The 14,196-nt window shown below is 47.4% G+C and overlaps 1 protein-coding gene across 1 annotated transcript; it reads left to right on the forward strand.

Annotated features, from left to right (window-relative positions):
* Positions 1-12,561: 12,561 nt before the first annotated feature.
* LOC141042019 (uncharacterized) lies at positions 12,562-12,900 on the forward strand. The gene has a single exon (XM_073509571.1). It carries the CDS (start codon positions 12,562-12,564, stop codon positions 12,898-12,900), a length of 339 nt encoding a protein of 112 aa, XP_073365672.1.
* Positions 12,901-14,196: the final 1,296 nt, after the last annotated feature.

Consider the following 14,196-nt stretch of genomic DNA (forward strand, 5'->3'; position numbering starts at 1 on the left):
GCATCTAACTAACTGGCTCAGTTAGACGTTACTATTTATTAAGCTGTGGTGATTGGCTGACGACTTGAACCAGATGGGTGCCTGACGGGGGAAACTCCAGCCAGCAGGTCGAAGTCTGATACTTGCGACCCTCTCTCCTACTTTGGGCTGTAGAGCGTGGCGGCACATATCAGGGTATGGTGCATGCAGAGACGCATGGTACGCTGTGTACACACAGTTTTGCCTGATGAACGAAACCGCGCTGCCATCATGATCCTTGCCATCGGTTATCTCCTGGTTAATCGGATAATTCAGTCTAAGAAACAGAGAGCGTGTACCAAGGCTACTTACCAGCCTCCAGTCAAAAATTCCTGAAGGCCCAGGGAAGCTGGGATCCTGCTCAAAGACCTTGCAGTGACTGTGATTGTATTCCGTGAAACAACACGTCCGGTATGTGTGAACGATCATCAATCGTTCGTCGTCGTCTAATCGATCCAGGAACCACCTGCAACTACCATGCCGCTTTTCTTTGAAAGGTTCTGGGATTAGGAAGGGTAGGGACACCAGGCGGCCTACAACATCATATCAAGTTGGAGTCAAATAAAAAAGGGCTCTTAATGTAGTCAATCTTAAGAACAGCATGTTATGAGCATGAATATTTTTTCAGTAAATGTTAACGGTAATATAAGCAAGCCATCATGATATCATAGGAAAGTAACATACTTCTGTAACAGCCGTTTGTAGCGATGACTGGAGTAGGCCAGCAATACGTCCAGCCGTAGAAGGAGTCGACAGCGTAAATGAAGCCCTTGTGTTCAATGGCATTAGAGAACCATGGAGGATGTATGATCCTGCGATGGACATGCAGATTTATCCACTTACCGCAATGACCTGTCAGATAGGCGAGACCGCGGTTGAAGAACGCAATTAGCCTGAAGTCTTTATAATTCGCAGATCTTGTGGGCACTTGGCAGATTACAACCTTGAGCAAATCAAACTTGGTATTATGTTGGCTACTGTAAGATTCTGAGTATTCTGGGCCGTGGTGCCAAAGCAGTGCAGTGTTAATCGAAGGAAGGGGGATCAGTCGCCGGGTGTAAACCTCCACGAGCATCTAGCTGCCGCAACCGTCGACGAGCACCATCCAAGACGTGTTCATGCCGACCCAGTACATACCGTTAATGTTGTTGAGCGTGACGGGGATCGGATCGCAGTCAAGGGGGTTGATGCTCGCCACCCTACGATCGTTATGCTGCGTGACACGCCATTTCTGAAGATCAGGCGGCATCAGCAAGCAAGGAGCTAGCTTAAAAAGCTCCGGCCTGAGGGCTTGGAGTAAACGGTACAGCCCCGACGAGCATGCGGCGAGCGGCATGGTACTGAGATTGTCCACACGCGAAACAATGAGCTTGATTACCTCTATGGGGAGCGAATTCCAGCCACTCTTTCGGTGGACGCTGCTCGGTTCTGCCATTGTTAGTGCTTGGGTTTCGGACGAGGGGCGGAGGCGCCTTAGCGGGGATGGAAGATTGGACGAGATTATGTGCGGACAAAGATGGAGAAGCGAATATGTGTTGCGGGAAGTGGATAGGTGATGATGACTACAGCACGCCGCTTGACTTACGAGACACATACCAGCAGCGTAGGGTCATATTGATGCCAGACAACTTGCTTGAGTGATCACAGTAGTGGTACTCCCTACAGTACCTACTACTATGCCCTAACTTGCTTGAGTAGAGTAGTAGTGGAGTAGGACTGGAGGAGTAGTATATTCTAATCTAAAATAGTTACAAAGTTCAATGCCCGAGCGTGGAACGACTACGAACCGCCATTGGTGCTAACTCCAATCCCCAGCAAACGTTCGCTGGGAAACATGGCAGTTGCAAACGCCCGCGACGCAGTTACAGTACGTGTGTAAGGGTGGCGGTTTTGTCAAATATTATGGCTTAAAAACAGGCCACCGTCGGATGGAAATCTGACGGTTATGTGGGATTTGCCAGGATTGAGCTCGTGGCGAACAATTGCCAGATATCATTACTAAAAAAGGTTAAAACACCTGGGGCTATAACTTGCACCGGCTAACCACTAACAATGATACTAACATAGTTGTAAAATGGTCAAAGACCGTGTCTACGTGGTGTTTGGAATTATATGCAGAAAAATTAGCAAGATGCCTGTGCATTGCACGGAACATGAAGATGCACGGAAAATGGTCAAAATCTGTGTCTACTAGTCCGCGCCGGATGCTCGTAGCGCGATGACCTGATTCCGAATTATGTCCTAAACTTTAGCATTTTATATTTTTTTAATATATACTTCTTTCGCTACTGTATTGGCACTGGAACCCACAGAGTACTTAGAATACAAGATTAAGGATGGATTTGTTTCGTTTTAACTTTCTGTATGAATCTGTAGCCAGCCTGCAAGTCATGTACACTGTACTGACAAAGGAACCCACAGAGTACTTAGGATACAAGATTGGGGATGGATTAACTTTTTATAGAGGGAGAATCATACACACAATTAACTCAAATGGATTGGACGTGACTCTATTATTCTGCAACAGCAACCGACAAATTTCTTCCCGCGGGCTGGAGTAGGTTTCTCGGTTTGCATGCGGGTTTAACAGAGGGGTTCGATAGAGGCGAGGAGGCGTGTTCAGCCGGGCGTGCAGCGGACGGCGTAGTACTATTCGATTTGACAGCTACAACTAGTATATTATAAAAAACAAAGAAGAGTAGTAGAGATAGAGATGACCCCCACATCCTTTTCACCCGGATGTTTGTGAGCTCTAGAGATGAAATAATATCCAAAGAAACCTATCGATACCCGTTACACATGAGATGACCCCCACATCCTTTGTCAAAATAAACAACTCCCCGATCAATGCATTTCAATGTTCCGTTCAACGCACGGGCACCTTACTATAGATTGGTACGACCAAAAATTGAACTAACATTATATATAGTACGATAAATGCTGATGCATGTCACCTAAAATTATAACATTGAAAACTATGTTCAAATACGAATCCAACGATATAGTTTTTGTTGACATGCACTAACATGTTGTCAGTTAAATCTTCATTCAAATTCAATGGGGGACTAATAAACCACGACCGATGTAGTACTAGTGTAGAGGGCAGCGCTGCACGCGAGTCTCACCCCGCTCGTGGCGCGGCAGTAAAGCCGTCATATCATAGAACCCAACCACTCCCAGTAATACGTGGCCTGGTAAAATAAACGGACAAGCAACCATCACATCCCTCCGTCTTTTTTGCATTTCATCTCCGGTTCATCTCGCACACTCGATCCCTAGCTACTACTCCTAGTATCCCTAGCTACTACTCCTAGGGCCAGTTCTTTTGGCGGCTTAAAAAATAAGTCGTCTCTTCCCCGGCTTTTCCCATAAGACTAGTCACACTGGAGAGTAACATTAAGGCCCTGTTTGGTTCATAAGTCCTAGGACTTTTTCTAGTCCCAACTAAAAAGTCCCTAGTCCCTAAAAAGTCCCTCCTTGTTTGTTTCCAGGGACTAAAAAGTCCCTAGTCCCTCCCTGGAGGTTATTAAATGACCATGTTACCCCTAGTATACAAAAAAATAACAACCAAATAACACCATGGGCCGGCGGGGCAATGGGTGCAGGGAGGGGCATTGTTGGAAATGTCTCAAAAAGTCCAAAAAAAGACTCTCCTTGAGAGTCTTCTTCATTTAGTCCCAAAAAGCAACTTTTAGTCCCTCCTGTTTGGTTAAAAAGTCTCTAAGAGGGACTTTTTCTAGTCCCTACACCAAAAAGTCCCTGGAAACAAACACCCCCTAAGGCGCCTCACTCATTTATTTGGGCCTCTAAACTAGTACTACCTCCGTCCTGGTTTATTCGTCACCATTGTAATTTATGCTAAATTTTGACCAAAGATTTAACTGATAAAATGTTAGTGGATGTGACATGCACTAACATTTCATTAGTTAAATTTATGATCAAAATTTGACACAGATTACAATGGGGACCAATAAACCAGGACGTAGGTAGTAGTTATGGGGTTACTAATCTAGAAGCCTAAAAGAACTGGCCCCTGGTACTCCTACTAGTAGTAGTACTCAAGTTGGAATTCCAATTGCACGGCACAACTTGTTAGGCTAGCCATAGTGGGGGTAACTTAGATAGTAACTTAACACATCCCAAGACAATTTTGCTTATGTGGCAAGTATTTAATGAGGAAAGAGGTGCTTGTGGTAACATAATATGTTACTGTAACGTAGAGTTTTCTGAGGCAAAATAAGTCTATGAGCTAATAAATAAAGCAACCTATGACACTACTACTATGTTACTTTGCACTATGGAGATAGTAACTTAGACTAGTGTCATATGCATGACACTAGTATAAGTTACTCCCCACTACGACCAGCCTTAGGCAAAAAATTCGATACAGGGTGTAGGAAGCGGTTTGGGAATTTGCATGCCTTTCCGACCAGTGAGATACTCCGTACAAAGTACGACAGAGAAATAACCACAGAGAAGAAAGCTAAAATTAAACAATCAAACGAGCATTTTTGCATTTGTTTTGCATTCAATCGTTTCACATGCTTGACTAGTGATGTTCTTCTACTTTCACAAAACCGCATCGTAATGTTAAAACGTGCTTTTGCACGTACATAAGTAATAGTAGTACTCCGTCTGCCTAGGTGTATAACATCCTCCTAGGTACGCATTTGCACGTACCTAAGTCTTCCCTCCTTCTTGGTCACGGTGCACAACCAAAGATGACTTATTCACATGGACAGAGGGAGTAGCACAGTCTTCAAGCATAGATAGAGAGAGACGTGTAGTGCGATAGTATATAGGAGTAGTAAAGTTTGTGCTATATGCACGTACTTACAAAATGCGTACGGATACACAAGGTTTCCAAACTTTCCCTTTTACATACTTAATTAAGGACGCTAATAATTCCTGAACGTTCGGGGTTTATCATTTGCATCCCAAAACTAATGAGATCGCCTTATGAAACTAAATTATACTCCTACTAAAAGCCACGACGCTCGCAGGAGCGCTTGCGGCGCGCCACGAGTGCCCTGGTGCGCGGTCGTTTCCCAGCGCACCGACACAACGCCTCTTCCTCAGCCTCGCAACTCGCGAGGTGCTGATTGGCGGCTTGCCGGCGGGCGAGTGCGATCTCACCGGTGTGGTGATCCGGCGCCAACAGGTACTCCTCCTCGCTGGAAGCGTGCACCCGGTCCACGTACCGCCAAGCATAGATGAGGTGCTTGGGACCGACTACACTCAGGGCTTTGGCACGGGAGTCCTCCACCACCATCACGGCCCTCGCACGAGCCTTCTGCCAAAGAGCCAATTGCCCGACTCTCTCGGACAAGACATAGGCCTGCCAACCAGCTTGTCCCGCGGCGCGCTTCTCTTCCTCAGCCTTCTTCTCCGCCCATGTTTTGGCGCACTCTGCCGGAGGCAAAGCCTCCCACAAGGCGACATCCATTTCTTTCCAAAGCTCCTCAAGGCTGGGGGGCTCGGCGGGCGGCGCGGCGTTCTCCTCATAGCGGGGAGCCGATGCGTCCTCCGACGCGCATGCTGGCGAGATTGGAACGCCGAGGCATCCACCTCGACGCGTCGTGGCGAGGAGCGGAACACCGACGCGTCCTCCTCGACTAGTGGCGGTGAGGAACGGAACGGCGACGCGTGACCGTCCGCGCGGTGCAGCGAGGGGCGCATAGGGCTTGGGAGGGGCGATGCCATGGTGGTCGACGTGAGAGGGAGGGGGAGGAGATAGCGATGAACGTAAGCGTTCTTCCGAATGCCGTGGGAGGCGCAGTATTTATAGCGAGCAATGGCACACCTACGTAAGATATGGACTGAGCTGCACTGACTTAACTGCAGGTCCAGTTGCATCACTGACATGTGGGTCAGACCCCTGTTGGGCCCATATGTCAGTGACCCAATGCACATGCAGTTAAGTAACTGAAGCAGCGTCCCGTAAGATATGTTGCATGATTAACGTAACCGCTACGTGGGCATATTTGTTGGAGTAAATTATGGGGGAGGGAAGGGATGGAAATATTGCTGGTCACAACGGATTGGACGAGCGCGGGGGGAGGGGAGTCATGCATGCAGATTTTTTCCACACGGGGTGGAGTGGTGGGACCGCCAGAGGGAGGAGAGTCAAGCAGGCATATTGTTTTCACGCATGGAGAGGAAAAGATTTGGAGACAAATGGGCTTCCTGCAGGTATGGGGAACGGTGCATAATAAGTCATCTTGCATGCCGGGCTAGGTATAGTCTCAAGTCATTAAAAACATACACGCCCCACACATGTTCATATTTCAAGGTGCACTAAATTATTGCATGCGATGATTAAGGCTGGCCATAATGGTGGTATCTTAGCTGGTATCATGCACACGGGAATAGCAAACATGCTGATGTGGCAAAGAATTAAAGAAGAGAGGGGGTTAGAGTAACTAGTGTTCATGCATGCATGCAATGCGATAATGCATTGGTAAACACATTTTTTGTGAAGAACGACAGCACTAGTTGAGTACTTTTGCATACTACAAAAACTATTCCACCGCCTCTATCTTGGTAAGAGTAGGTGAAATTTTTGAATCGAGCCCTTTAAAGTAGAAGGGAGGTAGTACTCTAGCTAACCTTGTTGTGATGACTAGATAGGACATGGCACGCACCTAGACGGAGGAACTAGTCTGCATTGTGCATTTAAGTTTTTTCTGAAGTAAATGTACCTCTACTTTGACCAAACTTATAGAAAAATGTATCAACATTCGCAATGTCAAATCAATATTTTTATACGCATTATGAAACGTAGTTCTTATACTCATTATAATCAGTATTCTAGATATTGATATTTTTAGTATAAATTTGGTCAAACACTTTGCAAATGGTTGACGGAAGTAAAAAGGACCAGAGGGAGTATGATGCATGCGGACTAGGCAAAAAAATTGCTCATTTATAGTCGGTCGAAGTCTCAAAGGGCGCGACCGCGCGAGGGAGGCGAAGGTCATGGGAGGCGCATCAATTGACGGAATTAAGTGAAGTTACATCCACGCGCCGACATGGCGTGCGAACAGGCAGAAGCTATACCGTCAGGCCTACGATATGGGTCTAGTAGACATGACATCTAGTAGGTCCCACATAGTACTCGAGAACTCTTTGGGGGCTTGCAGCCGTTTATCCACCGGGCAAGCCAACAATGCCACGCCGTTCGCACGCCCTACTCTTCCCCGTATTCTACTACTACCTTACAACAATTCGCTCCCAGTCGTCTCGTCCTTTCACATTACACCAGTTCAACTTCTCCTAACCCTCCTCGAAAATCCATGGCCTCCCAAATCTCCATGGTGGCCGCTGAGTACCAGGTTAGAGCCATCACCGGCGATGAGTTCATCGTCATCTACACACGTGGATCTGCAACGGTGAAAGCATGCCTTGCTCGCTTCCTATGCATGTTCAACAGTTCGAAGGATGGGTGGGTCGTTGGGCTAGATGTTGAGTACACCACAGTCCTGGAAAGAGAGAAGATTCTAAAGGTTTGTGTACATAACGTGTGCTTGGTCTACCACATATGCCATGCCAACGCTGAGTGCCAGGATTTTAAGAACTTCCTCAAGGACGAAAGAGTGAAATTCGTTACTGTAGACTTTAGGAACGACAGGGATGTCCTGGGTCAGATAGGCCTCATTGTAGGCCAGCCCTTCGATCTCCAGAAGGCAGGCCTGGTGTCCTCCTCTCAGCCTTCAATGCTGACCCTGGCAGCAGCCATGATTGATCCTTCGTACGCTAAACTGAAGAAACCACACCACGAGTTTCATCATGCATGGGAGTCGAAGACATTAGATGAAGATCACATCCTATACGCAGGAATGGATGCCTACCTTTGTTTAAATATCTACAAGGGTTGGATTAAGAAGCAGAGCCCAGTGTCCGGTTCAAGCAAAGAAGCGTCGGCGAAGAGGAAGAGGAAGAGGGACGAGGACAAAGTCGAGGACGTGGACTCGGACTCCGAGTAAGGTGGCAGTGCCGTCGCTCATGCTTGTTCTACTGCAGTGTCAAGCGGACTAGTTGCTTAGTTTTATTTCAGGGGTGTGTTGTGCTGAGCCCCCAGCATAACTATGTTTATGTTCTTTCTCATTATTTGAACTCTTTAGTATGTACAGTAGTTCTAGTACTAGTATGTCTTACTACTGTTCTTCTTGCAGTTGGTACTACTGTTCGTATCTTCATGTTCCTACTGTACTTAATATGTTCATACTAGTAGTATAATTTGGGGCAGTCGAGTTGTGAAAGAAGTTCGACGGAGCGAAGGAAGAAGTCGGCAGAGAAGCTACCCCAGCATCTATATTAGGGTGGCAGGGTGCCCATGATCTATCTTATGAGTGTTGGTTGTGGAATGCAGTTCGCCGGAAAAAATGGATCATGCCCGGGGTTAAACGGATGGCGGGGGTGGGGAGGAGCATGGCGGTGGCAGGCAGTTCAGGGGAGGGCGGGGCAGCGGCGGCAGGCGGTTAGGCATGTGGCGGGCTGAGAAGATGAACAGTGCATCAGTTTCGGAGGTTGAAGAAGCCCTTCTAGCCGTTCATGTTGCATCCAACGGCTCACAGTGGTCGACTGGCCCAAATTGTTCCTTCAGATTGCAGGATCCACATGGCATTCAAGGCCTCGAAGGTAGATTCCGCGTCCGCACCCAGTTTGCGGGCTCGGCGCGGGCGCGACCGGCTTCCGTTGCGACAGCCACCATGCGCGCCTCGTCCGTGCGGGCGGAGACGACAATGACACGCTAGTTCCTCCTCGCCGGCGTGCTGGAGCACGCGCTCGTCCTCCTCTTCGTATGCTGCGTGCATAGACGCGGCTCCACCAGCTGCTCGCGTGCTTGGCAGCGAGGCAGCATCGCGAGGAGGGACTGGAGACGACATAAGCGGGCGAGCCTTCGGCTTCATGGCACAGGGATGGCGGCGACACGGCGGTGATGGGCGAGAAATTGTTGGCCGGAGCAGGCGGGCGCCGGCATGCGCAACGGCGGCGACGACATATTGATGAGTGTGCGTATGGGAGTTTAGTTTAGTTTTATATAGGGTTGGTCAAACTTAAAAGAAAACCATACTAGTACAATTAAACATTAGACTGAGGCAGCGCTTATATTAGTTACCACTGCCACGATATGAAATCATGTACAAGCGCGTGAACCGCGGCCGCGCAGTCGATCGAACGGTGCGTCACCGTGTCGCGCTCGAAGACATCCACCGAACCTTTTTGTGTCTGTGAAAAAAATCCCCGAATATTACTCAACTTTTTTCCTGGAAAAGTACTTGACGCTACAATATTTCCATATATTTGAATTTAGCTCCAGTTCATGTTTATTTGGATTTGGACGTTTTAGGTGCGCCCTAGTTTTTTTTAATACTGATTCTGTGTGTGTGACTGAGAGAGAACGTGTGTATGTGTCCATATGTGTGTTGTGGCGAAAGGGCAATGTGGAGACGGTGTGCGTGTGATAGAGACATAGAGAGGTGTGAATGTGCAAATGATCATGCATGAGTGAGACATAGACAGATGCCGATACGTTGTGTATACATGAGAGAACGGTCTTCTATCTTACTTGTGTGTGTGTGTGAGAGAGAGGGGGGAGCATCCATAACACAACAACCATCTCTCTCGATTCGTCCCTCCCTCGCACGATCGCATGTAACACATGCATCAACGCACACATTTTGACACCCTCACCCAGCCCCTGCCCACCTCAAGGCCCGCACACCGCTCTCTATCTCGCACACACGATCTCTTCGTGAAAACCCAATATCTGACACACACACACACACACACACCGCACACACACCCCCTCCCCCGAGCACACAATTCATCCCCATCCAAGGTTATATGGCGACCACTCTCGCTTGTGCTTCTCTGCACCCCAGCATGCACAACACCTTAATCTTCAAAGAGGGCATCGAGGAGATCGAAGACGGCGACCACACTGCACTAGAGAATGCAGGGCCATTTGGAAGCAGGATGATGTGACGATGGCTGACTGACTCCTCCCCCCCTCTCTCCCGCACAAAATTACCAATCCCTCTCTCCCCCTCACAAAATGATCAATCCCTCAACCCACGAGATCCTTCCCCTCCAGTCCATGTTTTTCCAGCTCTCTCATCAAACCTGTTGTCTCTTCTCCTTCCACGTGTACAGAATCCCGATGCACAGGCATCTCACGTATATTACATGTCTCCATCTTTCTCACAGACCTAACTTGTTCCTCTCTCTTTCTCTCTCTATCTCTCTGTCTGTCTCGTGAGGTTTGTCTCCTACTCTCTCGTCCACATACATACAGACTTTCCCACCCTATCTGCTCCATCTTCACAAGCTCTCTCTACACGTTTCATTCCCACATTGGGATGTGTTCAAAATGTTGCTTTTATAATGGATGATGTAGAGTTATGGTTGGTTTTGTTGCATCCTATAAAGTAGTAACTATGAAATGCATTTAGATTCTCATTTGACTGGGATTATGTGAGTTTGAGCATATTGTGAAGTACTATAGACCCCGTATACATCTGGAATTCAACAATGATTGCAACTATTGAATTGTATAGACCATTACATTCGAAGTCAGTAGCCTAATATATTTATTTCACAATTACAACAAATGATTAATTCAGTACAAACTAAGAAAACAAATGTGTACTCCCTCCATTTTTATTTAAGTCCGCGTATTAGCATTGGTCAAAGTCAAGTTTTGTAAACTCTCAGAAAGTTTATAACAAAAAATATTAACATATACAATACAGTAACAAATAAATACCATTAGATTCATTATTGAATGTACTTTCACATCATACATATTTGTTATGGTAAATGTTTATATTTTTCTATAAACTTGGTCAAACTTTAGGAAGTTTTACTTCGGTCAAACCTAATATGCAAAGTTAATAAAAACGGAGGGTGTACTAGTAGTTACTAGTACTACTCACTAGTTGCTTAGCCCCAATCACCCAGCACGCCACACAGGGAGTTCAGTGTCACAAAATTTTGAGGTCGGCGGGAAAATCTCCCGCGACCCTCATTCGAGCAGTGAGAAGTTACCATCATAGCCTTCGGAACAGGACTACGGATGACGCTTGGTAGGGGGCTGTTTTCGTAACTTTAGGTTCACCCTACCCAGCCAACCCCACTCTGTTACCCAGAGTAGTACACCTGAATACTCCCCATTTTCTATACCGACCGCAAAATAGACTTCTCCACGGCACCGCAGTCTTCGTGCTCCTCCCCTTCTACATCGCGCACTCGTCCACCGCAGCGCATCTGCATCATCGAAGACCTCGTATGCCGCACTGGAGCCGGTCCACTGTCGTCGTCGTACACGGAGCCTCTTCCCCGGCACCGTCTTCCACGATCTCGAATCTGCCTCCCGAAAGCCGACGCCAAGCGCAGAAGCACCACCGTCGTGGAAAATGAACTGACTCCCGTTGCCAACCATGATGCACAGAGGCCGCCGCGACCATCGTTCTCCTCCTCGATTGGTAATGTGTGTATTGAATCACTTAGCAGTACATGTGCAGTTCCAATTTTGTTCATACCCGCCCTTCAAATTTCCTGGTTGCTATTGTTCCAGTAAAAGTAATTGGTTATAGCCTCCATTGTCCAACAAAATATCAGCTTGTAATTGTGTGTCGCTCCTGTATCGCGCTGTGCTTGGGTAGGTTCTTCATCTGCAACCAGTAGTGTGGCAAATGATGAAAAGTTTTTTTAGAACTAGCAAGATGCCCATGCATTGCACGCATCAATATGCATTTGTATGAGTAGTTTATCTTGTGGGAGAAATGGATGAATGAGGGAAGGCCTTATTTGCAAATCTGGAGAGGGGTGTGCGTATCTTTCTGCAAAATTGCCATAGTTTCCTTCCTATCCGTCGGATATAAATCGGACGGCCTATATTGCAAGATGGCAGGCACACCATCATCACCAACTCTGTTTTTAAAAGAAAAAAAGAGTAGAGAGTAGAGAAGTAGAGATAAATATTAAATCTCTACTCTTATAAAAAACAGAGTTGGTGATGATGGTGTGCCTGCCATCCTGCAACATAGGCCGTCCGATCTATATCTGACGGATAGGAAGGAAACTATGGCAATTTTGCAGAAAGATACCCGCACCCCTCATCATATTTGCAGATAAGGCCTTCCCTTGTTCATCCTTATCTCCCACAAGATAAACTACTCATACAAATGCATCTTGATGTTCCGTGCAACGCACGGGCATCTTGCTAGTATAAAATAAATATAACAGTAGAGAAGAGAGTAGAGATAGCAGGGACGTCAGGAAAGGATCGCGCGCGCGCGGGAAAAATCGGCCGGGCGCGCGCTAGTTTTGGCGCGCGGCGTCCGGCGCGCTTTATAAAATCCAACGCCCTACCACCGCTCTGTGCCTTGCCACCGCTCTCTCCCCGCTCTGTGCCTTGCCACCGCTCTCTCCCCGCTCTTTCTCGCCTCGCCGCCGCGTCGCCGGGAAACTTGGGGATACCGCGGCGTCCGTGCGCGCCCCTCCGGCGGCTTCTCCGCCGAGATCCAGTTCCGTGGGATGCGCCTCAGCCTCAGCAATTTCAACACCGCCAACAAGGCCGCCCGCGCGTACAACGCGGTGGCGTGGCGCATCCGGTGGCCTCATAGAACATTGAACTTCCCCAACGTGTTGACGCGGGAGCGGGCGGAGGAGCTCGCTCCTCTGCCGCGGCTTATCACCGACGAGGATCGTCGCGACAACCGCAGGCGGGAGCACCGTCTCGGCATCGCCGAGATGGACGAGGCAGCCATGGCGCTGTGGCACCAACGCTTCCTGCAGGACATCATGAATGAGGGCGAGTTCTACGCGCAAAGGAGGGCGGAGCGAGCCACCTATCGTGAGGACAAGCGTACATGAAAAGCGAACGCTCAATTCAACATGAGGCTAGGAGCAGCATCGCCCTGGGAATCCGACGATGATTGGTATCTTCATGCCTACATTAAGACGTCGGAGGAGGACATCACCAAGGAGGAGTCGGACGACGAGGAGTAGTTGAACTATCTATTTTTTATCTATCTATGCTATATCTATGTTGAGAACTATCCTCTACTCTCTAGTATCTACTCTCTATCTCTATTTCTCGACCTCAGTACTGTAAACGCTTTTTAAAGCGCCACGCGTTGCGCTTCTGTTGGAGATGCTCTAACATGGCAGACGAGTGCTTTAATGTTGCCCACAAGATGCATGAGTATTACTAGTAGTATATTTTTCTTGCCATGTTGAGATTTTAAAACCACGAGTGCAAACATGCAGAGGAGCAATGAAGACCAAACACGGGATATTGGGGACATCTTCAAGGAGCGTGGCAAGTTAAAGAGGAGCTGCACCAAACCTGTAAAACGAGCTTTGGTAAGTAACACCCTTTCAATTACTTTCGTTTAGCCTCGTGTTCTTCGATGTGTATATGTTGTAGTTTCTGTTTCTCTTAGCCTCGTGTTCTTTGATGTGTAATAAGAAGAGTCTTAATTGTCCTAATGCTTTCGTTTTTAGCTTGATGTAGGAAGTTGGTGTTCTCACCTTGTAGTCTGTTTTTATATTTTTCCTTTTGAATTCACTTCTGCGAGTCCTGTTTATCTGGCTTCTACTAAATGGATCTGGGTTACTCTGAGTATTGATCTAAAAACGAAGTAACTTCATGTCAGGATGCAGTTCCTATGAGGAGGGAAGTATGGTCAACCTCGAGATCATGTTTCCAAAATGAGGCTGGGTTACACACAAGGTGCCAGTTCCCTACTGATGTTGGATTAGACACAAGGTGCAAATTCCCAGATGATACTGGATTACACACAAGCCAGGTGGAGTCGTCAGCTGTTCGTGTCCTCGTGGCTCTAGTAAAGGCTGAAAGAAAGCATGCAGCAGCCCTTGAGAATGTAGCTGAGTTCCTGAAGAAGCGAAAAGAGCAATCAGATGCTCTCTTCACCCAAGCCAAAGAAGAGATGGAAGAAGCTAGAAATAAACTAGCAGAGGCAGAGCAGGCTAGGCGTCTCCTGTTATCTAAAACTGTTCTCAATACAAAATTTCCTTCATAATAGCTAGGTTCAAATGTTTATCCAGTCAGCATGCCTGTTGTGATTCTTGTGCATCTACTGATGTGGCACAAAAAAAAATTTTTTGGGTCATGTAATAACAGCAATTACTTTCCAAACAATAAGA

The sequence above is a fragment of the Aegilops tauschii genome, chromosome 2 (genome assembly GCF_002575655.3).
Source record: "Aegilops tauschii subsp. strangulata cultivar AL8/78 chromosome 2, Aet v6.0, whole genome shotgun sequence".
NCBI classification, from domain to species: domain Eukaryota; kingdom Viridiplantae; phylum Streptophyta; class Magnoliopsida; order Poales; family Poaceae; genus Aegilops; species Aegilops tauschii.